This window comes from Acipenser ruthenus, chromosome 19 (assembly GCF_902713425.1).
Source record: "Acipenser ruthenus chromosome 19, fAciRut3.2 maternal haplotype, whole genome shotgun sequence".
Classification (NCBI taxonomy): domain Eukaryota; kingdom Metazoa; phylum Chordata; class Actinopteri; order Acipenseriformes; family Acipenseridae; genus Acipenser; species Acipenser ruthenus.
This window is the reverse complement of record NC_081207.1, coordinates 25,387,340-25,414,655: the sequence shown is the minus strand read 5'-3', so window position 1 is coordinate 25,414,655 and position 27,316 is coordinate 25,387,340. Positions and strand designations below refer to the sequence as shown.

The 27,316-nt window shown below is 38.6% G+C and overlaps 1 protein-coding gene across 1 annotated transcript; it reads right to left on the bottom strand.

The window, feature by feature from the left end:
* Positions 1–631: 631 nt before the first annotated feature.
* LOC131698775 (polycystin-1-like protein 2) lies at positions 632–26,176 on the bottom strand. Its single transcript, XM_058992688.1, has 23 exons — positions 25,749–26,176; positions 17,511–17,630; positions 16,879–16,925; positions 16,236–16,296; positions 15,609–15,670; positions 14,973–15,035; positions 14,000–14,167; positions 13,640–13,767; positions 13,131–13,254; positions 12,542–12,670; positions 11,533–11,755; positions 10,844–11,025; positions 9,572–9,802; positions 8,895–8,996; positions 7,343–7,521; positions 6,994–7,140; positions 5,973–6,175; positions 5,645–5,847; positions 5,273–5,408; positions 4,359–4,557; positions 3,636–3,858; positions 3,015–3,099; positions 632–2,678 (listed from the first exon to the last, which is right to left on the bottom strand). Exons 1-23 carry the CDS (start codon positions 26,062–26,064, stop codon positions 2,617–2,619), a joined length of 3,393 nt encoding a protein of 1,130 aa, XP_058848671.1. The 5' UTR covers positions 26,065–26,176; the 3' UTR covers positions 632–2,616.
* Positions 26,177–27,316: the final 1,140 nt, after the last annotated feature.

Here is a 27,316-nt window from a genome sequence, read left to right as displayed (position 1 = left end):
CCCCCCAGGGATTGAACCCACAACCCTCCGGTCAAGAGTCCAGAGCCCTAACCACTACGCCACACTGCTGCCCGTAGGTTGCAGATTAATTTTGACTTTCTTCTATCGCTTCCACTCTGCTGTATATTAGCACACAGCTCTTGTACAGATATAGCTCATATACACCCTCATGCACTGTGCTGTACAAAGTAATCCTGGATGGCCCTAGTTGTGCTGTGGCTTGCACTCTTCCATTGGTCTGGTCTGTTCTGGTTAAGAAAAAGAAATCCCTGTGGGAGGCAGGATCCCATATTGTTGCAAACCATATATAATTTCCAGCGCACCATTCAGACCTCTTGCATGTGAAGATCTCCCTCTGTTATAATCAGCACTTTATTAAGACCTATTGGTGGTTGAAATGAAGGGGTCTCACTGACCAGTACAGGGGACGTTACATTTCTGTGAGGGGAGCTTGTAAATAAATGTAATTCTGCCGCTGTAAAATATCATATTTTCACATTGTTTTAACCTCTGGATATATAAATAATGCAGACCACACACATTACAATAATGGATGTTTTCTGTGACTCAGTTTTATTGCCAAATTCATTTCACCGCTGGACATCTCCATGACATACCGCTTTGTTTTTTACATATGAGTTTTTTGTTTGTCAGAAATGCTATTCCCCTAACATTCTTTTACCATTTAATTCAACACAATGTAATTTGTCATAGGATTCATCACATTTAAATATGAAATCATCATCATGTTTCTTAATAGATCAGCATTTTAATGGCAAACTGTAAAAGGTACTGATCGATTGACCACCTGGGTTTTCACGGCACTTTTTAATCAGACATCCAGACACAGGTTCTGGTATTTTTGTCCTTTTTTAAATTGTATTATCACTAAATTACAGTCTGTCCAAGAGACACTACTGCAAACCAAAGAGCAAGAGATGATTCAATTGACATACGCCAAATGAATATAAAGTACATGTATTTAAATAAACAAATACACACAGAGAGACAGGGGGAGTCAAATGAGGGGTTTTATTTCAATTAGAATATACACATACAAGCTTAGTAAACAAAAAGAAAAGGGTTTATAACATTCGAACAATTGTTATGTGTGTAAAACAAAAGCCTTAACTACGAGGGCTCATTAAAAAGAAATATTAAAACTAGCGAACTCAGTATCTCATAGTACGTCAGGCTGGTTTACCATAACCTCTGCTAGACCCGAGACCAGATTTCTTTCTTTTTTTCAGAAAACATTTTCTTGCCCCTGTGAGGAATAACATTTTATTGTTCTTAACCAGTGATAATGTATTCTTGTCTGCACTTTACCGTGCTTCCACTGTGATTTTACGAGTATGCTGTACTACACTTTGCTATGTTTTTTGCTATGATTTACAACAGTAAATCATAGCAAAAAAACAGTAAGTTTCTAAGGAACTTTATGGTAAGGGTATAGGCTAAAACATTATTTTCATGTCTTAATTTGATCTTCTATAAAGTCAAATTGAAAACTATATTTGTAAAATAATAATAATAATAAGTCAAATGCAAATAAGGAAATAAGGCTAGAAAATAGATATGTTATAAGAGATAACTGCCTAAATATTTCACAGATTCAGCACATTATCCTTAATGCCATGTCCTTCCCTTATGTTCTAATCCGGGGTGTAGTGCTGGGGGGTCGGGGGGGGGGGGGGCTCTGCCCCCACTTCTCTTGGGCAGGGAGAGCACCCCTCACTTCTAAATATAGCACTACACCACTGTAAAAGTTTGAAGCTGTTGGTCTTGTAAGCAGAGATATCTGTACAACTTTAACTATATGGAAATTAATTTGTTTATTGATGTATGACGCATGGTTGTTAGACTGTATGCTGTATATGTCTCTGACAACTAGCGACACACAAGGTTGGAGGTCAGTGGTAGGGGGTCAGAACTAATATAGACATTTTAAATTCTGTTTTTTGTTAAAAGGTAGAAAAAAATATATTTGGGCGCCAAAAAAACGTATATAATTACTGTATGCGGTATCAACTTCAAAATCATTTTCTGCTATTTATTTATTTACTTATGCTGTATTAGCTATATTTAAACAAAATATATAAAGTCTTATTTACTATCCAACCTTGCCTCACTTATTTTCTTGACTGATTCATATATTAAATATGTACTGCAGACTCAGCTCATAGTGGAAAATGAAATGCCCCTTGGGAAGATTTCTGTGGCTTTGGGCATCATAGCCCCCTGTCAGTAACAATAGTCTTCCCTTGGGTCAATAATTTTCCACTATAGCCCTCCTCTCCAGTCTATAACTATCATTTACATAACTTATCTATCCAATATATTAATGCATAACAATGCCTTACTATTTTAACATACATATTTTAAAACGCAAATAAGTCATATTTATTAGCCATTTTATTTATTTTTCTTAACCCGTGGACTGCTACTGGTTCGTATGTTTGGTGGATATTGTGTAACATTTCAGTTTTTAAAAACTCAAGGTTTTACAGGAGACACAGTAAATATGTGGAAAACAGCAACAAGGTTCACCAGTAGACTTTATGAAAAAGACTGCTAGTTATATTGAGATCTGCAAAGCAAGACATTGACATCTTCCTATGGTCCTTTGTCCCCAGAATACAGTCCTCTTTTCACTTGCTCCCAGGAACAGTTTTGTTCTGTAAAATCAATCGAAAGTTAACAATGCTTAGTGGAGTTAATCAAACGCAAGTGCACAATAAAAGCAGGTGCTACAGGAGTGTTAGAAGAGTAATGCCTTTAACGATCACTAAATATCTGTTACATGTTTTTCTTTACATCCCTGTAATGTGAGATACTGTACACTACGCTTTCATTATCTCTGTATCTCATCGTCACAATCTCATTGGTCATACCTCACTGTCACAAAACCATTACAAACAGTAATTATCTCATTGGACAAATATATTACTATTCCTCTTTTCAACTCTTCTATAGACGACCTTGCTGTTAATATTTGATTGGCAATGTCTCACCTAAGAGAATTTTCTCCACCTCATCACTTTCCTCGTCATCCATTCGCTTCAGGATCAGAGCAAAGAAAATCGCAAGGCCCAGAACCTGTAAGACATACAAGGGATAAGTTGAAATTGCCATTGCACTAAGCCCTCCTCTGTCACGTTGTGGCATGGTCCTGCTCGCTCTCCTTTCCTTCAGCTCCAGCCTCTCCCTGGCACCAAGAGGATCCTCTTGAGGGGGGAAATGTTTAAGTGACCAGTTGGTTCATAAAAAGCTTTGTTCCATACAGGCTCTGCGATTTTTCTATAACATACAGTTCATGCTTTTACTCTGCTGTTATTCAATATTATAGCCATGGCTTTTATTTTGCGATTAATCTCTGGTGTCCTACTTGGACTTGTCTTACATATATTATATTATTAGCATATGCACTTGTTCAAGTTTTCTCAAGGCATCGTTTTTTTTATCCCGGGACAATATTTGATTGGGAAATGGGTTGCTGCTTGCACTTCCAGACCCAAGCAAATTCCTGACTCTACATTGAATTCTACATTGCTTTCAATTAAGAAAGAGCTGAAATATTTGTTGCTTTCCTTTCTTAGTGCTAATGACCCTGGTAGCCCTCCCAGACCTCTCACCTTCAGCGGCTGCAGAATAAAGATACTTTGAAACAGCGAGAGCCCCATGGAGAGCACCCATTTGATGGAAGACTCTTTCCCATATTTAAAGCCATACAGCATGGTGAAGAAGGTGGAGATGACGCTAATGGACACCAGCATGAGCCACCCAATAAACACAAACCACCAGGGCAGGCTGCAACTTTTGTCCTTCTTTTTCTTTGAGCTGGGTGGTGGCGGGGGCCTGAGAGAGAGAGAGAGAGAGAGAGAGAGAGAGAGAGAGAGAGAGAGAGAGAGAGAGAGAGAGCAGAAGATTGTTCTTATTGTAATTAGTAGTAGCAGTGTATAAACTACAGGAGTTTACTGTCTTATTATCTTACAACAACTGCTCATGCCATCTGTAGTTAATAAACACAAGCGTCTTCACAGACTTCATCCTTATTTTCTCATGTTAACAGTTTTAAATATGTTAAATTAAGTTTGAGGTAATGTTTTCTTGAGATTGTCTTAAATATTTAGATGTGAAAATGTGCAAATATGAACGTTCACTTCTAATTATAACAAACAATATACACCCTATTTGTATTATCTAGAGAAACAACCTGAGATTTAGAAATTGGCTGCTTCAAGAAATTATAAATTCCCTAAACATGCTCATCTCTGTGGTTCTGGGAACAATCGAAGTTAACAAAACAGTAATATTCAACAAAAAGTGGAATATTATTTGTTATAACATTTTCTTACCTGTCCGGGGCTTGCTTGGTGCATACCTGGTCCAGGTACTCCACCATCTGTTTGACTCTGTTTGCGGAGTAATTGTAGGCCTCAGGGGATGGGAAAAATTCTGGCCCCACCTTTTCAAGACCCTTAGACAAGTGCAGTAGGCTGAGGCACACATATCGACTGGCATGGATCCAGTGCGGCTCACTGGGGTTCTTTTCTCCTATGAGGATCACAGGAAGGAGGAACACATCAGAGCACATCACAATCAACACACACCATCACACACATACTCATATATTAACACACCAGTCTGATAATACACAGGAACTCTCAATAGCATACACACACATCCACATGCACCTACACATGATATTTTTCTAAACTGATGAGGATCTGCCTTTGAAAGTCACGTTATGAACACTGATATCTCAATCTTAAGATCTTCTACCCAAAAACTGAACCACACTCTAATATATAATACCCCTGAAAAATGTGGGTAAGACCAAAGGGTTTTCTCCTGAAGACAAAATGACTCAAAGTTGATCTTTATGCCTGATTTGTTTTATGTAAAAGATGTCCCAGAATACAGGGATGCAATAGATCCATGATGTAACTTCTCAGTTTTGCTACCAGCTTTGGTCTATAGCAACTGTACCCTGAATGCCCCTGACATTAGGACAGAGAGTAGGACAAAAGGGCATACATTGAAGCTGAGTAAAAGTTTTGAACAAAAGGTAGGAAGTGCTATTTTACAGTTAGAAAATGCATGGCATAGCCTAACTGGTGAAGCAGTGACATCCAAAACACTAGGAACATACACAAAAAATGGATTGTATGCTACTAAAGTAGATCCCCTTAGCAGGGGCCAATGGTGTTCTAGAAAGGTATGAGCACTGATTGGCCAAATGAGCGCTTTTCTGATGTTTTTATGTTACCTTGTAACTGCAGGATAAACATTTCAACGAGGTCCAGGGCGGTGTTGAAGTCAGTCCCAGAAGTAAGAGCTCCATCCAGTGGTGGCACATTGTTCTTTTTATTTTTACTGAGAACATCCACTAGCATCTTTGTGTCCTGTACAGGAAGAGAATGACTCTTGCTCAATTATGCCGATACAGGAATAGTAAAATATAGTGGGATATTAAAAAGCTATGAAACCAAACTGGCACAATGTTAACGTTTATTTTCTTTTTATTCACAAAACAAGGGATTGCAATGCAAGTCCTGTAAGAACTATCATGGCAAGTACAGTCCACCCAAGGGTAATGGAGTTCCACAGGCCCCATTCATCTCACGACTTGCACACTGACCGTAAGGAGAGTTTCAAAGGCCTCGGACGGTGTCTGAGGGCACGGGCTCTTCTTCGGAAGGCTGTCTTTGCTTTCCTTAGAATTGGGATCTCTTGGCTTGATACTGCGAAAGATGGTGATGATGAGGATGTTTATGGGAAACATGAGAAGCGCGCTCTCAACTCCGATCATTATTTCTTGGCTGGTGAACACCAATGCGCTAGCTGCAGGGGGAAAGAGACTTCATCAGTACATTTATTTTTTGGGGTGCTCAGTCTGAGCAATGCGCACTATGCTGACATAATAAGGTGGTATACCTGCACATAGTTGATTACCAGGCATAACTTACTAAACTTAAAGACGACAGGGGAGTCAGGGTCGACAGGCAAGTTCCAGAACATGATGTTGACAGCCATGGTACAGAGCAGGAGGGACATGCAGCAGGAGACCCTCTGGACCCGGGTGAAGGGGCTGCGATGGGGTGGGTCTAGAACCGAAATCCAGATGTGCTGATCTTTGAACCCACTCGTCGTCTTGCTATGGAATATGTTGCTGTTCAATGACAAAGAGCTCCGGGTTAATCAGCTGGAAGTCACCAATATAAAAAAGCCCATGTGTTCAAAGGGACTGGAATCATCAGAATTGAGTAGAGCTGTCTTCCCCTAAAAGGGAATATTTACAGGTCTGATAGTTTGCCATCAATGCGTGCAAGTTTGCCCTTACTCCGATGCACTGCATTGCTTTTTGGATGCAGTTTGAACATTAAAACAATAATGCATTAAGTTAAGTCCAGTGCAAATAATGAACTTGATTACACAATATATATGGAAAAAATGACTACATTAACGTTACTCTGGTCTGGAGAGAACATGTTTCTTCATGTGACCCTTTTTGGTGCACCAGGAAATTACGTCAGAGGAAAAAACTGCAGTTTACTGAAAAGTTTATTATGCTAAGTAAAGAAAACTAGGGTATTTGGATTCAAGGGAGATATATAATGATTTTAATGTTCAAACAGCATGTAAGAGACGAGTAAGAGGTGAAACATGTACATAACAACAGTGAGCAAAACAAAAGTTACTTTCATCCCTATCAATATTTACTGTAGGCCAAGTGCTAAAGACTGAAGTCCATAATCTGAATATTTAAGTGCAAGTCCTGATGATTCAAATTCAAGTCTTAAAGATTCAAGTCTAAATCTTGAAGTCCAGCTACTTTAAGTTTATGTACTGGACTACTAGTCTTAACCTAGGCCTGAACTTAAATCATTGGACCTAGACATGAAATAGGAGGCTCTTCTTTGGGTGGACCTGATTTCAAATGGCATTTCCTAAGAGAACACGTGCTGTAGCTGTGCATGCGGCTCCTACCTGAAGCTGGTAATTTCATTCTTTTGCGCGGGAGTGAAGGTCCTCTGCAGTTCTCCTGTACCTTTCCCTTGGCCGATCCAGGAATTACACAGGAAGTGCCAGCGCTGCGTCGTCTGTAGATTCTTAACCACCACCTTGACCACGTACCTGTGCACAGGTAAGTCATGATATTTAACAATGATCATCACTTCTTGAATGGCAAAGAATAACACTGATCTAATAATGATCCTCCATTTCTCATCCAGCAATACTCCTTACACTCCTTTACTAGTAGTAACCCCTGGTACTAGACTTCATTTCTATCTACGGTAGGAGCCAATCAAATCCTACTTCTAACCCCTTCACTCACCAGGCAGGACAGTCCCCTGAGTTGTCGTTGCACAACCGCACTGTCTGTAGCTCCCCCAGCGAGAAGGGCGTGGTCAGCAGGAACATGTCCACCCCCCCTCTCTCGAAGACAGGCTTCTCAGGATCAGTCAGGTGGTGGGGGTCACTCTCCCCCTCTGAGCCACTCAGAGTCACCACTACCTGGAGAGAGAGAGAGAGAGAGAGAGAGAGAGAGAGAGAGAGAGAGAGAGAGAGAGAGAGAGGGAGAGCGAGAGCAAGAGCAAGAGCAAGAGCAAGAGCAAGAGCAAGAGCGAGAGGGGAGGGGAGGGGGGGGGGGTTTGGGTCAGGATTGAAATGTGCACGGAGCATTAACAGAAGCACCCTGACTGTAGCCAGAACACTAAATTCCCACTAAATTCCCTAAATTCCCGTAAAAAAAAGTTAAAAAAAAATAAACATCCCAAAACATGAACACACCTGTAAACATTGTTACAGCTTGACCTGAGATAACAGAAAGTATCCTCCATCTTTACCATTGTGGTCCAAAGGCCTGTTTACAGTACATCTATATGAAATGCCTATGTGACCACATCCTCTTTCTTATTCGCCAGGATAAGATATTAGAAAGACTCTTTTGATTGTTTGCAGTTAATCAATTATTTGCAAAGAGATATAACTACAAATGAAGCTTCTCCCATGGAATGAGCTACTTTTAATCAAAGTTACATTGAAAAAATGATCTGTAGGATTTCTTTACTTTAGGCATGTAAATCAATAATCAATAACCAATATTTCTTTGATTAATTTTAGAAATGTTAATTTCAACTGTTTTTAGTAATTCAATAATGTTAGATATTTATGAAACTCTTTTTCACTACAGTCAGCCACCTCTGACCTACCCAATGTATTGTCTGGTTGTTCCAGCAATTGTCCACACAGACGCATGCCTGACACAGACACACGCCTGACACAGACACACGCCTGTCTGCCCTGCTGTATCTCTGTCCAATAGCAAACACTATTGTCTGCTTCTTCATTGCCTCAATGAACTCTACAGGCAATGGAATCTGATCCTTGCTTTACCATTAATAGCATTCCCTAAATCAATTAAAACAAATGACTAGGATGGAATCGGCAGCCTTTGGGACACACTCTCTCACACACACACGATGACATCTCAATGACTTTTTCACATTTCCAGTAATTACCAGTAATTGCAATTCCTATTAATATTAGTCATTTTTAAGTATTTTTTTTAATAAGTAAAAAGATGCTCATCAGTTCTTGTTGCATAGGCTTATGCAATGCAGCTAAGTGCCAGCACAATCCAGTGCACAGCAGAGGATTGCCAAAAACACTAAAGGTAATTTTAGTCAAGGTGGCGCTTGATCTTTCTTATATAAAGGCACTTTGGGTGATCTAGTCTGGGATGCATAGATCTATGACAGACAGAATCAATTTAACGCAGACTTTGAGTAAATTCAAATAGAATCACATATAATATCATAATGATCACCATAAGAAGGGAGAGAAACCCTGAAGAAAATTAAATGTGACGCTTCTTCATTCCTCACCTTGGCAGAGGTGCCAGCTCCACGCCGATGCCCCGTGTACACAGCCAGCAGGTAGCGGTACTGAGCGCAGGGGTTGTTGTCAGTCAGCAGGGTCAGGTTCCTCTGAAAACCATACGGAGATGCCCAGAATTACCAGAGAACCAGACACATAAAAAAGATCATATACATGTTTGAATAAGTCATAATAGAGCATAATATTTATAAATGATTTCTAAATAAGTCATGTTTTCTTTTTTTGTGAGGCTAGTTCAACATGCATTTCCCCTCTGGGGAAACTTGGTGGTCACAACCTAGCCCCCAGTGGATATCAAGCCTATATTGACTAATGCAGTTTTCAGGTAACATTTTATTACAGCAAAATATATATATATATATATATATATATATATATATATATATATATATATATATATATATATATATATATATATACACATATATATATATATTTAAATCACAATTGAATGTAGCAAGAAAGCAATATCTGGCAACACAAAGTTCATCCAGCTCACAATTATGCTTCAGTGGAAGTGTCTGCTTGAGGGAGACCTAGGCAAGAAATGTTTTATTTTTTTGGGGGGCGGGATGCCAATTATGACAAACCGCACTACTGTGTGTGTGGGGTTCAACATTCTACTGCTTCACAGCCTCCAGCCTCCAGCCTCCAGATGGTTTACCTTCTTGATCGCCTTCCTGTCCTCCCACCAGGCCCAGGCCACTGTGACAAGGTAGAGGGCGTAGAAGGCAGAGACCAGCAACACCACCACATAATTCTGATTGATCGTGGAGAAATACTCGGCCGTGCGCGACAGGTCCACCGTGTTGGGCATGACGAAGTACGAGCTGCCAAAGAACGTCAGGTGGTTGCACAGGCAATGCATCTCCCCTGGCTGAGAGCGTATGCCAACCTGCCGGGAGACGAGGGGTTACACTCAAAGCAAAAACCCAAGGAGATGACAAGGTGTTTGAAACATTATGTTTGCATATTTAAGACGGTTGTCACATTACAACATGTTGAAAATATTGTTGCTTATAAATGTTTTTCTTCCCTGAGCTGCAGGTAGGAGCAGATGAAGAGGGCCAGACAGAGTGGCTGGAAAGCACCAGACATGTTTTAATTCCTAAATAAATGATACCTTTTGCATTTTATTTGCTGTCAAACCTTTTGAAATAACTGTCAGACCATTTGTTTTACAGCAAGTAAAATGCAAATAGGCAATTTATGTTGGAATAGGAGGCTGTGTGGTCTGGTGGTTAAAGAAAAGTGCTTGTTACCAGGAGGTCCCCGGTTCAAATCCCAGCTCCCTCACTGACTCACTGTGTTTACCCTGAGCAAGTCTTAACTTAACCTCCTTGTGCAATGTCTTTTGGGTGAGATGTTGTTATAAGTGACTCTGCAGCTGATGCATAGTTCACACACCCTAGTCTCTGTAAGTCACCTTGGATAAAGGCGTCTGCTAAATAAACAAACCAAAAGCCCAATTCTGTTAACTTTTAGCTGTGAATAAGCGCTTTGGGAAAATATAAATGTATACAATGAACACAGTAAATATGATTCAATTTTGATTTTGATTTGATTAACCCATCACTGGTTGTAGAAATAAAAACTGAATTCGCCCTGGATAAGGGTGTCTGCTACGAAATAAATAAATAATGAATTCTTCTTTTACTAAAACCCCTTTGCCAAGCTTAAATTAACTGAATTGAGACCCACATTACTTTCGATAGTCACATACAATATATCATTATAGGGTAAACTAAACATAATTCTGTTATTAATTGACATTTATTCTTTGTCGTAGGAATGTGAAGTATTTGGGGATTGTTAGATAACAATGTAAGTGAATGCAGTTCCCTGAGTGCGGTAACACTCTGAACTGCTCATCTGTCCCAATACATCTTGGAGTGTACTTTTTGATGCTATGAATAGGTGTGCGTGAGAGACTGACCTTGCAGCCATCGTCGCTCCAGTCCTGGTTGCCCGGATTCCAGAACAAACAACGAGAGGTGAAGGACATCACCCTGAGGGTCAGGTTTTCCTTGTCCATGTAATTAATTGGAGTGACCTTGAGGTACCAGGTTCCCAATCCTAAATTCAGCATCTCTGGAGTCAGCAACCAGCGATAATCAGCTGAGTAAGAGAGAGTGAAAGCATTAAGTGAATCAAACAGAATTGAGAGGGGGTGAGAGGGGCAACAGGAGACTGGAAGAGAGAATAAAAGAGAGTGAGAGAGAGTAATTGAGTTGAATACGGAGGGACTGGGAGCTTGGAGACAGGGAGTTTGTTTAATGTGTCATACTAATAAAGCATTATTGAATAGAATAGAATTTAAAACATGTGTCCAATCGTTCAGGCAGGTATAGATTTCATTAGATCCCCAAAGCAAATTTAATTAACAGGTTTAAAATGAAAGTTAACAAAAGGGATCCACCACAATACTTTTCACATAACATAAAGAAAAGTCTTTGGAAATGACGAGAAATTTCAACAGGAATACAAAGCAGATTATTTATTCAATATGGGAATTCATTTGTAAAGATTTGGTATTGGGGATGAAATGCAGACAGTAACACAAAGGGTTGAGCTGTGTGCGTGGTACCTTTCAAAGGGTGTCTGTTTGGTGGTATTTATGTCTACCTGGCTTTTTAAATGACAGGTCGGTGGTGAAGTGATACTTTTTGGAGGTGGGTTCGAACCCTCGTGCCAGGTGCAGCTGCAGGACGATGGTTTTGCTGGGCTCCACAGTGAGAATGACTGTATCATTGGGATTGGTGATGTTGAGGGTGATGATGATAGGGTTCCCGGGGGTGCTCAGAAATGTCGAGGGGGGGCTTTGAATCTCTGGACGGGGGAGGGTAAACTGGACAGACATAGAGACAGTGTCACAACAAAACAATTACCCTAGCATGGTATGATTGGTGGGGAGTGTGGTCTAAATGATCTAAACAGCTAAATCCTTATATCATGACCCTGAAATTAATAACCTTGCTAACCCTTGCAGGCCATATTTTAATGACATTAAAGTGAATTACAGGTGAATAACCTACCACGGTATGCGTGTTCTTAATGATTCTATTGTTGATTCGGCTTTGATCATCATTTGCTATGCAAAATATTCTTGTGACAAGGCTGATTGTTGGTGATTGAATTAGGGAAGCACAATGCTTCACCTATAGGGTTCAGAGCACAACACAATGCACAATGCTTAAGATGACCATATGGCTCTGTGTTCAGCGGGACAGTTTGGGATAGTTCAGGCTTTTCAACTCACAACCCAATGCATTCTGGTAAGCGTAGTCCTGCTTAAAGGAAAGAATGGTACCTGAGACAGGGAAAACGTACCAGAATGCATTGGGTTGCGAGTTGAAAAGCCTGAACTGTTCCAAACTGTCTTGCTGAACACGGAGCCATACGGTCAACTTAACAATGCTTCACCTGTACAGTTCAGAGCACAGCACAATGCTAATATGCATTGCCATCTTACTTCTACTGACATCTCACCAATGCTACTGTATTTATATATTCTGGGAACAGGATACCCATCAAAACAAGCTGCAGCTTTATCATCAGTTTTTATCTTTCAGCTGAACACATTTTATAGAAGGACACTCGTACTTCCCTCTCTTACTCAGCACTCTCTTTGTACCTCAATATACTTTGTAAGGTTGCTCAGGGCGATCTGTTCACCAGCAGTATTCATTGACAGGCTGGCCACGGTACCTGTGATGTTCACCTTTGACGGCGAGGTGAAGGGGTTCTGATTAAAGCTCATCATCTGAGGAGATGCACAAATAGTGTTAGTGACCTGACTCTGAGACAGAACGTAATGTTGGCAGACAGACACATGGACAGACAGTCAATCAGTACTTTAGCTAATAGTTAGGGTTAATAGCTAATTAATGAATTACTAGTTATTGTAATTCACTTTATTTTGATCTTTCTCAAAAGATCATTTTAAACTATCTTGTTGACTTGGCTGGGGTTTTTTTCAGGTATTTTTTTCAGGTTTTAGACCTTGATGTAGTTCTGGGCTACGGACCAAGAACTTTGATGTTTCCTGCCCAGTCTTAAAACATTGAATGTGTTTCAAATAACACTTTTCTGCATGCTACTTGGGAATAATATTGAAACGAAATAGAGGGTATCAGTACTCATGGGTACCACTATGTAGAAAGACAGACAGAGAGATAGATACAAATAGACAGAGAGGGAAAAACACTGTTGGTGAAACAAACCCGTATTTTGATTGGCTTGTCCGTCTTTATTTTTGCCATCAGGATGTCAACATCAGGCAAAAGAAAGCTTGCTTGTTTGTTACTGATAAACAGATTCTTGTTGCCCAGATCCTGTAATGTTACACTACAGAAGAAGAGAAATGTGGGTAAATAAACCAGAGACTAGACAGCTCCCTTCACTAATGTAAAAATAGTAAAGGGATGTTTTTTTATTTTATACTTAAGTGTATTTAATATAATTAGTATAACAGAATATGCAAACAGGCACACTGTTTTATTTGAAATGCAGTTACTCTTTTGGCTTCATTTATAATCCCGCCCTTTCTCCTTAGGCCCTCTGCTCATGCAAGTATTTATAACAAAGGCTGGGCGGAGCCCACAAAAGACAAATACTAAGACAAATAAAGCAGTTACTACACAGGTTATTTCATATTTGTTGCTCTTTAAGAGACCCAAGTTTCCAGAGAAACCTCAGCAGAACAGCAGAATTGTTCTACATGGCCCCCTACCTGGAGATGTAGGAGCTGAATAATGAAGTCTCGGTGATAAAGGGAGGATCATCAGGCTTAACTGCATTCAGTTTTGCCTCATCAATATTATCAATGATCTTCATATACAGATCCGACAGTATTTCAATCTGGAACAACAAAGCATCAAACAACAAGCTTGAAAGTGATACAGAGTGGACACATTTTAATGATCAGTCTCACTGTGGGAAACAAAAGCATTTTGACTATTGTTATGAATGAGATGAGGAAGAGGTTTTTTAAATAACAGCTATGGTATTCATTTTTTTTTTTTGGCTAACATCAATATCAGCAGGAGTATTATCACTGTATCACCCTTATAACCATTATGACCTCTCATACCTCTTTAGAAGTGAAATTTGGTTTGGGGCAGACAGATCTGGAGGATATTAGGATTGAATTGGCTCCTTTGATGATAAAATCAATCGTCTTGTTTAGGCCCGAATCTGGGATGACCTCTCTGGAAAGGAGCATGGCAGAGCTGTTCAGCAAGATGTTCATGTACTGGAGCTGTAGGGGGAGCAATGCCAGTTAAACATATCATACTGAACAGTGAACCACACCTTCCCCTCTTTTAGATAAAAAAAAAACACAGTTGATCCTTTGCTTATTTAGCTTCAGGATTTTCAAATACAACACTGTGGATACAGAGAAATTAACTTATGTAGTGTGGTGCAGCTCCAAGTGCTCTATATTGAACTGAACAGCAGAGGGCTGTGAACAGGAGAAGATGGTGCTTAGGGTAGCAATAGGGATGGAAGCAACATCATTACCAAGGATTTAATTTTGCTTCCTAATAGCGAGTTGAAATTATAGAGCAGTCTTATTATATTAATTCACTGTGGATGAAATGAATGACAGAGGAAGCCTAGTACTCCCACAGAGTGATGCGACCCATCTGATTCACATTGGAAATAAAGCCTACAGACACAGCATCAACAGTATTATGACCATGTTTATATGGGGCTTGGTGATGTTTGCACTCACTCACACACAGGATAATGTCTGTAGACAATGTATTATTTTAATAGATATTGAGATTTCCAGCACCAGCATATAAGTATAAATAACTAAAAACACCCAGTTTAACCAATAAAGTGACTGTACAGGATATATATATATATATATATATATATATATATATATATATATATATAGTATATACAGTATATATATATACTGTATATCTATATCTATATCTATATATATATATATATATATATATATATATATATATATATATATATATATATATATATATATATATATATATATATATATACTGTATATCTATGTAAGTATATACACACTTTACCTTGTGAGTAAATGAAGCTGTTTCAACTTCCTTTTCTGCCAAGTTCAAAAACTTCTCAGCCACCTGCAACACGTTTAGTACATTGGATTAACAATCAGCAGGTTGTGGTGGACAAACAGTTTCTTCTTCACACCATGTACCCAAGCAGACGTCTATCTTGTTGCCATGGGATAAATGGACCTTTAGGGGCCTATTGTACTTTCAGTCTGTTACTTAAAATACGTAAAATGTAAGGTCTAATACTCAAATGTTATTATTATTATTATTATTAGTAGTAGTAGTAGTAGTAGTAGTAGTAGTAGTAGTATTATTATTATTATTATTATTATTATTATTATTATTATTATGTTTAATAACAGTATAACAGTAACATAGAATTTTCGCTTTAGTTGCTATCCATTTTATTCTTATACGAGATAAACTCCTGTTCATGTAACACATCCAATGCTTCTGAAGTATGTTATCGATGAAGTTAGGATCTAAAGGGTACTTATCCCTTCAGAACAATTGAAATGTCTGGCCTGCACCCGATGGATGTGGAAACCCTCTCACAAAGGAATTGCAGTAGGCTGGCTACTTGGCCCTGACGAGAACAGAACTTATAACGGATATCTCATCCGCACCCACACATTTTACCTGGGCACTCTCAAGGATGTTGAAGTTTGGTTTCCTCATGTTCTCCATGGTTGCATTCAGAGCTATGGGGGAGAGAGGACAGTGTTAGCGGAGAGATGGGGAGGCTTCATCCAATGAAGCATGTTTGTGAAGCCTCCCTTTCAATTAAGCTGCTTAAAGGGGTGAAACCTGATCAAGTAATTCCACAAACCTTATCTGTCATGCACTTCCGTTCGATATTGTATGTAGATCTCATGTGTCATACGTTCTGAACATGTTAAAGAAGGTCTGAGGTAACTCTCAGTTTGCACTCTTTACTTTGAGCATCAAAGGAAAGCTGCAAAACATCAGTCCTTAGAGTAAAATGTCACTCTCTAAGTGAAATTACAAAGGAAGACCAGATACAATTTTTCTGTACAGCTAATAGAAGTGCATATCAGGTAGGATTTATTGAATTATGAAACATGTAAGGTGGGCTTACATAAAACCTTACACAAAAGAACCTTTTTTTACCCTCCTAAAGTAGCAAACTAGCAAGTTAAATGTCAAATGAGTCAACTTTCATATTAGGTTTAGTCGGACAATCTGATTTATTACATAAAAATGTAAGCTTTTGTAAGCAGACCCATTCAGCCTCTAATTGGTTACCTCTCTGAAATTGCTGATTAATAGTGAGACTCTCGAATGCATTTGTATCCAAATTAGATGTCTGTAAAAAAAACATTCAACAAAGTTGTGTCAGTACTTTTGAGTTGAATTCTAAACCACTAAGTTAGCAAACAACAACCAAATGAACAAAAACAATAAACAACTTTCAAAGAGGATTTTATTGTGAAAATGATTAATAATAGAAAACAAAATTAATACAATTGTATATGTGTGTCTTGTTCTTATCCTAACTAAATATGGCTTTGAACAAGTATATGTGCAAAGTTAACCCTGTCTTTTATGATAAAAGACCCTATTTGAGTGGAAACAGAACCATTCATCTGCCATTTCTCTGTCTTAAAGTGAAGTTTACTTTTTAAAGAGTCCTATCAATCAAGCTGGTTCTCAATGTTTTTCAAAAGCTATTGTATTGCTGCATGCTTTCCTAATGATGGTTTAACTACAGTTCTGATGTAAGTATTAAATGATAACAAGGCTGTTAACTATGCAGTTCATAGGAAAATAAGGAACATACAAGCAAACTTTAATATTCTTATTAGGGTTATACCTCCACTGAACACTACTTTTTGTCTACAGTACCGTGATCTCAGAAGTTCTGTCCAAACACAGAGAAAGTCCTTACCTGTGCAGAATTAGAGTCACGCCTCTTCCGGATTTCTACCTCATATTCTGGGAGGGGGGCAGAGTTTTTAGTGATTCTAGCATTGGTTTAAATATTTATTTTTTAAAACAACACACACACACACACACACACACACACACACACACACACACACACACAAAGTATCTGAAACACTTAATTTCAAAGTTGTACTTTCAGCTCTTCTTCATCTTAGTGACCCTGTGTCTGTTATGATTTCACATAATAAATGTGAAAGGTATCTGTAAATAATGGCTGCTTCATACAATTTCAATTTCTAATAGCTATGTAATTACAATGTAATTGCAGTGCTGTTAATTGAAGCATTATAAAGATCTGCTGACTTTAAGTGTTGTTGTGTTTCCTTCGATCATTTCCTTCCTTCTGGAGTTGCCTCTGAAAAGACCCCCACCCCCCTCAACTGTAGGAGCTGAGAGTTATGAAATGGAAAATCTCTATACAAAATCACAGGTTAACAGGGGACAGAAACTACACCCCCTAGAGGTCATTTTTTACCCCGTTCCTCTGCTGCCCTTGTGTTACTGGGTCCCTGTATGCCATGGGAGACTCTAAATTACTTTAATATCAGTGGAGGGCGTGCTGGCATGGCTTACCTTTCTGGCAGACAAAGTAGAGCCTCAGATTGCATCTGGATGTGGTCACCAACTGGAAAGTGGGGTGGAGGATGATGTAGGTGCAGAAAGAGTCGTTGTCAGAGGCTGAAGGGACAACTCCTGACCCCCGCATCCAGGGAGGGGGGCCATGAAACACAGAGTTAGAGTGGAGTCTTAGTGCCGCTAACAACTTTGCAAAATATCTGTAAATAACTGTAGAATCAACTTATTCCATTTTATTAAGGCAATAAAAAGAATAACAGGTAGCAAATAATTACTGAGGGCATGATCTCAGGAACACGACAGTGAGCATCAATTAAATTGGTCTCATTTGAAATATTTTTTAAAACCCCAAAAGTAATGACTAAAACTAAGGTTTACAATTTTAGAAAAGCAAACTATGAAGGTATGAAACGGAGACTAACAGAAGTAGATTGGAGTAAAATAGAGAAAACATCCACAGAAAAAGGATGGCTGTTTTTTAAAAATGTAGTACTAGAGGCACAAAACAATTACATCCCAAAAGTAGACAAATCTAAATCTAAAACAAAATGGCCAAAATGGTTTAATAGATCAATTAAAAAAAATATTCAGCTAAAAAAGGCACTTTACAGAGCATTTAAAAGGGACCAAAAACAAAGTACACAGAAAGAGTACTTGGAACTGCAAACACAAGTCAAAAAGGAAGTTAGAAAGGCCAAGAGAGAGATAGAAATCAATATTGCTAAGGGGGCTAAAACCAATTCCAAAATATTTTTCCAATATTATAACAGCAAGAGAACATTCAAAGAGAAGGTTAAATGTCTAAGAGACACAAATGGCAAAATCATAGATGAAGAAAAAAAAAATTGCAAATATATTAAATGATTACTTTTCACAGGTTTTAACAAAGGAGGACACGGACAACATGCCCGACATGTCGACCTGTTCCTATCCAATTTTAAATAACTTTAGCATAACAGAGGCAGAAGTGTTAAAGGGACTAGGAGCTCTTAAAATAAACAAATCCCCTGGGCCAGATGAGATCCTCCCAATAGTACTCAAAGAAATGAAAGAAGTTATTTACAAACCGCTAACCAAGATCATGCAACAGTCTCTTGACACAGGGGTTGTACCGACAGACTGGAAAATAGCAAACGTAATACCGATCCACAAAAAGGGAGACAAAACCGAACCAGGTAACTACAGACCAATAAGCCTGACTTCTATTATATGTAAACTTATGGAAACTATAATAAGATGCAAAATGGAAAATTACCTATATGGTAACAATATCCTGGGAGACAGCCAGCATGGTTTTAGGAAATGGAGATTGTGTCTAACTAACCTACTTGACTTTTTTGAGGATGCAACATTGAAAATGGATAACTGCAAAGCATACGACATGGTTTATTTAGATTTCCAGAAAGCTTTTGACAAAGTCCCGCACAAAAGATTAATTCTCAAACTGAACGCAGTAGGGATTCAAGGAAATGCATGCACATGGATTAGGGAGTGGTTAACAGGTAGAAAACAGAAAGTACTGATTAGAGGAGAAACCTCAAAATGGAGTGAGGTAACCAGTGGTGTACCACAGGGATCAGTATTAGGTCCTCTGCTATTCCTAATCTACATTAATGATTTAGATTCTGGTATAGTAAGCAAACTCGTTAAATTTGCAGACGACACAAAAATAGGAGGAGTGGCAAACACTGTTGAAGCAGCAAAGGTCATTCAAAATGATCTAGACAGCATTCAGAATTGGGCAGACACATGGCAAATGAAATTTAATAGAGAAAAGTGTAAAGTATGGCATGCGGGCAATAAAAATGTGCATTATAAATATCATATGGGAGATAGTGAAATTGAAGAAGGGAACTATGAAAAAGACCTAGGAGTTTATGTTGACTCAGAAATGTCTTCATCTAGACAATGTGGGGAAGCTATAAAAAAGGCTAACAAGATGCTCAGATATATTGTGAGAAGTGTTGAATTTAAATCAAGGGAAGTAATGTTAAAACTCTACAATGCATTAGTAAGACCTCACCTAGAATATTGTGTTCAGTTCTGGTCACCTCGTTACAAAAAGGATATTGCTGCTCTAGAAAGAGTGCAAAGAAGAGCAACCAGAATTATCCTGGGTTTAAAAGGCATGTCATATGCAGACAGGCTAAAAGAATTGAATCTATTCAGTCTTGAACAAAGAAGACTACGCGGCGATCTGATTCAAACATTCAAAATCCTAAAAGGTATAGACAATGTCAACCCAGGGGACTTCTTTGACCTGAAAAAAGAAACAAGGACCAGGGGTCACAAATGGAGATTAGATAAAGGGGCATTCAGAACAGAAAATAGGAGGCACTTTTTTACACAGAGAATTGTGAGGGTCTGGAACCAACTCCCCAGTAATGTTGTTGAAGCTGACACCCTGGGATCCTTCAAGAAGCTGCTTGATGAGATTCTGGGATCAATAAGCTACTAACAACCAAACGAGCAAGATGGGCTGAATGGCCTCCTCTCGTTTGTAAACTTTCTTATGTTCTTCTTATATTCTTAAATAAAATACAACCAAGATACAGTAAGTATGAACCATCCTAAAGAAACCATGTTAAACCCCTTTGGAAATCCACATGCATCATGATACACTGTAACTCACTGGCAAGTTTGATTAAGAAAAGAAAAGTCTGTTAAACACTTAACTGAGAACTAAAGCAGCTTATGTTTATTGACAAAAGAACAACCCCCTACCCCTGCTTTTAAGACCCCATTGAACTGGCTACTATATTGGCCTTACATGTTATTCTCTACGTGCCCTCAAACCTGATACAAATGATGGCAATTTAAATAGAAAGGATATTTAAAATGCATACAAAGCACATGCAAAGCTGTGCAGTGTAACTAGGAGGCATTTGGAAACCACTACTACGTAGTGAGCTGTTTGGCTTATCCCTGTGGCAATTCAGTCATGGCCCGGCCATACCCCACACTGACCACCGGAAATCACTGCTCATTTGATTGGAACCAAGGCTAGGTCTCCTGTGTACTACAAACCAATACACCAGCTAGTCTACTCTTTGACAGTGGTATTCACTTGTAGTTCTTTCAGTCCATTGCAATCCCACATTCGATTACTGTAACCCCCCTTGGTAGAATGGTAGTTCAGTAGTACATTTTTCATACCAGTGGTATATAATATTATATGACAAGCCCAAGGCCATAAAAAAGGAAACACTAAAACAGTTCAAATATATACCTATAACTACATAGTGCATCTAGTGTACTTGATTAGAACAGTCTCCCAATGTAAAATCCTTGACTCTGCAATATGTTCTCCGCTACTTGTACACTCACTGTGCCCTGTGGTTATTGCTTAAGTATGAACCAATACTTACTGGTAAACCATGGAATTACTATGGTACTATATCACTGCTAGTTTGCACCCCTATCAATATCTTGCCATGTTTCCATCTGTCATTGGGACTGAGTTGAAATCTGAAATCAGTCTGTTACATCGGTGAACTGAAAAGTGAAATGTTTTTGATCAATGAATGCAGGGTTATGTGATGACAGCACTTGGCTGCCAATACATTTTCCAGTAAAACCATTACCATACATCACTGCTATGACAGTTAAGGCTCCAAAACTGAAGGGCAGCACACTCGAAGAATATTTTTGCAGGGAATGTACACTTTGGTGAAACAGAGGTCAAAACTTATTTAAAGAGGGCATTGCTTCACATCTTTTTAACTGGCACCCTGCCATTTTATGACCTGCTCAGTTGTTCTTATTGAAATTACTCAAATATTATTTTATTAAACGGCTACGCTGATGCTGTCTCTTACTACTACAGAGATACAGTTGTCGCCGCCTAATCGGGATATTTGTAATCGGGATTGCTCTGGGAGACGGTTCTTCCCAATGCTATTTATGTTGTTTAATTGGGATGTCACTTTGTTTAATTGGGATACAGTATTTTCAAATGATGAACGGAGATTGCTTTTCAGAGCAAGACAGGTTCGCGTAGCGCGGTTCAGTGAGTACGTGATTACACAGTGACTTGCGTAAATTGCGTTAACCACATTGAACTTGAAGGAGCCGAGTCTCCTGTGGTTTCTCAGGCTGTGGCAGAGAAAGTTGCTGTGTCAACACCGCAAGTGTCCCGCCTTGTGATAAGATGGGATTTAATTATTTTAATTATTTTTTTATTTCATGTAGCAATAAAAAAAACAGCAATTTATTTTATTTAGGAATAAAAAAAAAAACAATTGACTCGTATTTTAAATGATGTATTTAACATTTAATCATAATGTGATGCGATTTCATTCTTTTTCTTTTCATTTAGAAACAAAAATGTGATTTTAATTGGGACAGCCGCTTATTCAGGATATTTTTTCTTCTCCCGAGCTGTCCCGATAAAGTGGCGCTGACTGTTCTTTAGCCTATTCATTTCTATGCCTGTGGCTGAAGAGCAGCTTCTGGACTCAGGTAAAACCACCTCATCACAGACTCATATTTACAAAACACAGGATGTGGGCAATTGCAATAAGCACCACTCAGAATGATGGCAAACAACATTAAAAGATTCATTAGTTTTTTTTGTTTTTTTCCCGTATTGCTGTATTGTTTCTAACTGTCTAGGTATTGTTGTCTGTTGTAGGAGGCTGTGTGGTCCAGTGGTTAAAGAAAAGGGCTTGTAACCAGGAGGTCCCTGGTTCAAGTCCCACCTCAGCCACTGACTCATTGTGTGACCTTGAGCAAGTCACTTAACCTCCTTGTGCTTCGTCTTTCGGGTGAGACGTAGTTGTCAGTGACTCTGCAGCTGACGCATAGTTCACACACCCTAGTCTCTGTAAGTCGCCTTGGATAAAGGCATCTGATAAATAAACAAATAATAATAATATATTTATGCTGCATCTTGGCCAGTTCGGCATTTTAAATGAGAATGTCTTTACCTGGTTAAATAAAGGTTTGAATGAAAAAGGTAAGGGGGCAGTTGAACATCCCAATTTAAGCCTTTTTGTTATCCTGGGATACCTCAGTACCACATGTAAAAAAAAAGTGAAAACAGCACTTATCTTTGAATTAAAACAGGTATTCTAAAGCTTTACTCTCATATGCTTCTACCACAAGCTCAGACCACACGCTAATTTTACATGGAGCTGTGTGGTTCAGCTACCACAAGCTGGGACATCAGAAACATTAGGCTGTGGTTCTGGGGGAACGATTTCTCTACAGGTGCATGTTGTGTTTCACAGGACTACATTTTAAAGACTTCTAATAGATTATCACAATTTTTCAAGGTAATTTAGCAGTTTAAGATGTTTTGTTGTACCAATAACATTGTTATCTGTGTTTTTTACCATACCTAACAATATTTCTACTGTATGTGACTTACCATGCTTATCTGTGCTTTACCACGATTTCCCTATATTTTTCTTTACTGAGCTTTGCTATGCTTTTCGCATTGTATACTACAGTAATCTTTTTACATTTCATTTTATATTACAAGGTGTCAAATCATGTGTTAGTTTCTGGCCCTCATTACCTGTCAAATAAGCTGTCACTTTCACAGTCAGAACCATGGGGTTGTTTAGACAAGTTACATATTTCTAAAGATTCCTAAATGAAATGAAAATAACATAAATCTGATCAAATAAATAAAATAATTGGCATGCCTTTGAATCTCAAGTGGTAGTGTTCAAATATAGTCATATACAGAAAGCAGCCTCAGAACGCACATTCAGGTATGATAGGGTTAAATACAAAAAAGTCAAATGAGTCTTCTGAGTTTTCTGAAGATGTAAATGCTATGGAAATGGTGGAAATAGTCCCCACAGTGTTGCCTCACACTCAACATAGGGCAGAGGTGACCCGCAGTGTCCGATTTCAGAGTGCATGGAAATCACAGTTGTGTGTGCAAAGATGACAAGGGGCAGCATGCAAATGTGTGTGTGAGTGAGTTTGTGGGCCTGTTTTGTATCAATGATTATTATTTTAGACCAGTTTGTTCTCACAAGTGTTTAGGGGATAACAAAAAAAAATGCTTTCAATGGATTATCAGAAATCAAGTAGTTTGGTCAGAGTACTGATCATATATAATCTGTACCATACTAAAATGTGTAGTCCATACCTGTCAACCCTTTTTGAGCCCAACTTCTACACCAGAGCTTTCAAACCCTTAAGGAATGCTTCTAAACCTTAAGAAATTCGAACAGCATAGTATCAAAAAAAATATGAAAGACAAAATACAGAACTTCTCCCAGTTTATTAATTGAAATCTGCAGAAATTTTTTTTTTCATCATTTGCTGTGTTCATTAGTATTAACATCTTTAACATTATAACATGACGTAACAGAATAACATTATTAACATCTTTAACATTACAACATTAGAACCATCTTCCATAATGAACACGAGTCAAGCTGAAGTCCAGTGTATCATGGTGCAGGGGTTAAACATGAGCTTTGTTGTATTCACTTGTAGCTTTCTTGGATGTTTCAAGAATTGCTGGGGGTTACTTTCAGCTTGAAGCATGGATCATCACAATTCATTTTGATTTCAAGAATGCAGTTAGAGCGTCAGTAAGCATGGTGTTTCAGAATTCTGTTCGGATTTTGCGGACCAAGGAGAAGAAGATTTTGTTGGCGGTGGCATTTTTTGCGAAGAAAGCAATCAGTGACACGTGTGCCCTGCGTGTTTTTCCCTGACCGTAAGGTTTTGATTTGCCCGTAAGATTTTCATCCTACAACTTGAAAACATAAGAAATACGGGAAACTCGTAAGAGTTGATAGGTATGCTAGTCTACTCCTTGTTTTATTTTTTATATCCTCCCAACTGATATAAGCGATCCAAACATTTAATAAATATGTTGACCAGTGATGGTATAACAGTTGTAGCATAAAATAAAAAAAAAATGATGACGCCACTGTTGTCGCGGTGGCTTTTAAAATTTTTGAAAATTTGTGAGACCTCATCACAAGAACTGTTTTTTTTCACCCAGTGCTTTTACATTGAAAAAGTGGTACAGTGGTGTGGTGCCACATACCAGGCATGGTCTAGCAATGGTTCACCATATTAAAGCAAGGTTGACCATGTTAGTAGTTCGTGGTTTAATCATAAAACACGGTTTCAGATATCTAGGTGGTTGAAACAACGTCACAACATATTGCTTTAATTACAAAATAATCAACAGTAATTACAGTATCTGAAACCCCTTTTTAAATGTGAAAATATACACTGTAGATATAAAATGTTCACTTGAAATGAAGTTCAGTGTAACGCTTTTTCTTTAAAAACAAAAAGTACCAATGCAAAACTATAATAGAAGCACCACTAGATCAGAATTCACATAAATGCACGAGATAAGTATTGGGGGCTGGCTAAGCTACATCAAAGCTGCAGTTTATTCTAGAAGGAATACAAAACAGTTAATGCACCCTATTTACTAAGATTTAAAAAATATCCACAGACTCAGAATCTCGAATAGATCTGGGCAGCATGTTCCATAGTCACGGGGCGGCACTACAAAAAGCTCGGTCTCCCATAGTACGGAGCCTAGTCCTAGGTTTCAAAAGACATCCAGCATCCATGGATCTTAAATTGCCGAGTTGTAGTCAAACTATACACAACGGTTGTTGGCTGTTGTTAAGGTAGTCAACAACAATCTAATAAAGTTTCTTCAGTGTATAGAGGCTACACCATGAGCATTCATAGAGCACTGTAGCTATTCTATGAATGAGGACAGTCGAATAACCCACAAGCCACCGAAAGGGATGAGTGGGTTGTTTATGGCTCTCCTCTTGAGTGGAATAATCACAACATTCTATGAACGTTCATGGAGTATTCTGTTTATATAATTATGGAAAATAAAGTAAACCTAAATAAACATAATTTATAGAAGTGTGATTCTCCCAGTCATTCGGCCGCTGGATTTAATTTAATTAATGCAAGATAGCTTCCAAAATTGGGGTCGGGTAAGAATAATAATTCACTCATGCTAGATATCTCAATGCTTGTTGTATAAATAACAGTATTTTATTCCTAAAAACACATTCTTAACTCAAGAATCAAAGCTTTTGCGAATAAAGACCCATACTTTAAAACTAGGAATACCAGTCATTTAGAAGGTCAGGTTCACTCTCTCTCTCTCTCTCTCTCTCTCTCTCTCTCTCTCTCTCTCTCTCTCTCTCTCTCTCTCTCTCTCTCTCTCTTTCACACACTTATTTTCTCACTCGGTTGAATTGTTTAAGGGAAGTTTACCTGTTGGTTTCATTTTCGAAGTCTCCCCATCCGACAGGTCCTGCCCGACCCACCATGCCTGGTCCTGGTCCAGATGCTGATTGAGGAACTCCTTTGTCTCTCCGTCAATAGAGTGGAGCAGATTCCCTCCTTTGCTGATACAAAACTTCTGGGCTTGTGTCCAGGACACGGGCTGCTTGACAAACTTGTAACATATGCCCCCAAATTTCATATCTTCCTTAGCACAGCTGTCCCCCTGTACCGCAGGGGTGTTACACCCCAAAACCAGAATAAGGGTGGCAACTAGGGCCACCGAGGGCATTGATCTCTGAAACATCACTCTGAATGTACTGTGCAGCGCTCTTGCTGTGCTGCTGTATGTGTGTGTCCAGTCCAATGAGGTAGTGTGGCAGGACCGAAGCAGCCTCCAAACCAGAGTTCTCCTCCCTCTCTTCTCATGAAAGTCAGGAAGATGCGCTAACAACAGCCAGTCCTCTCGCTTATTAGGGAAATCAGGGCAACACCAGTAGCAACAGGCAAATTCAAGGGTATTTTCCCTTCCCCGTTTGCGAATAGCTAATGGTTGTTGTTGGAATACCCTTAGATACAGATTTATTCAGATTTTTAGCTACCAATTGGTTATTTGTGCATCAGAGAAAAAAACAGAACAGGAATAGCAAAAACATAGGATTGTGAGCTATCCCATATAAAAAGTGTATGCTTTCCATATAACCACAATGCTCGACTTAATGTAAAAAATAAATAAATAATAATATATAAAAGGCATAGGTGTAGAAAGATGAGCAGGCCAACTGAGAGAATTCCAACACAGAGCTTAAGGTTTAAATCAGTTCTTAATTAGGGTTAGGGTTAGGGTTAGACTGACTGGCCTGTCTTTCTGCAACTGTGCCATATATATACAAGATTTCTTGCACTGCAAGAAATCTTAAGTAATGGCCAGTGCGTCCCCTCAATGATCTTTGAGCACACCTTAAGCAATCTCTTTCAAGCAAGATTGAAGCTGAATTTGGTTTCCAGTGGTGAAAAGCAGCAGTGAATTATTAATTGGCCCTGCTTTGCTTGTTTTTAATCCTATCTTTCAAATAGCTAACAGTTTGTTTTTTATGGCGGTCTACTTTTCTATGTCTATGATTTCTAAGGATTCCATGTTCTTTACTGGGTCCCTCCACAATGGGAGGGGGTTAGGGGTCTTCCTGTGACCCCAGATCCTGGCAAATTTGTTTTATTTTTGTTTGTTTGTTTTTTTTATAATCTATAGCTTGAAATGACCATTCTTTACATTGTGCAGAGTTGCCACTCTGTGTAAATGTATGTTTGTTACATAAATCATCATGTCAGATGAACAGACCAGTACAGTCATTTGTAAAGATAGGTGTTTCTTTGGGTGACTGTTCTTTGGCTGAAGTTTATTTCTGAGATCCCCCATTTACCATTCGCCATATGTTAATCAAATCAGCCTGTATTCCAAGTAAACACATATTTCAGCTAATGCCTCAAACTTATTTTACACATATCTACGACATTGATTTATCTGTTTTGTTTTTTTGGGTTTTATTCATTTGTTTTTG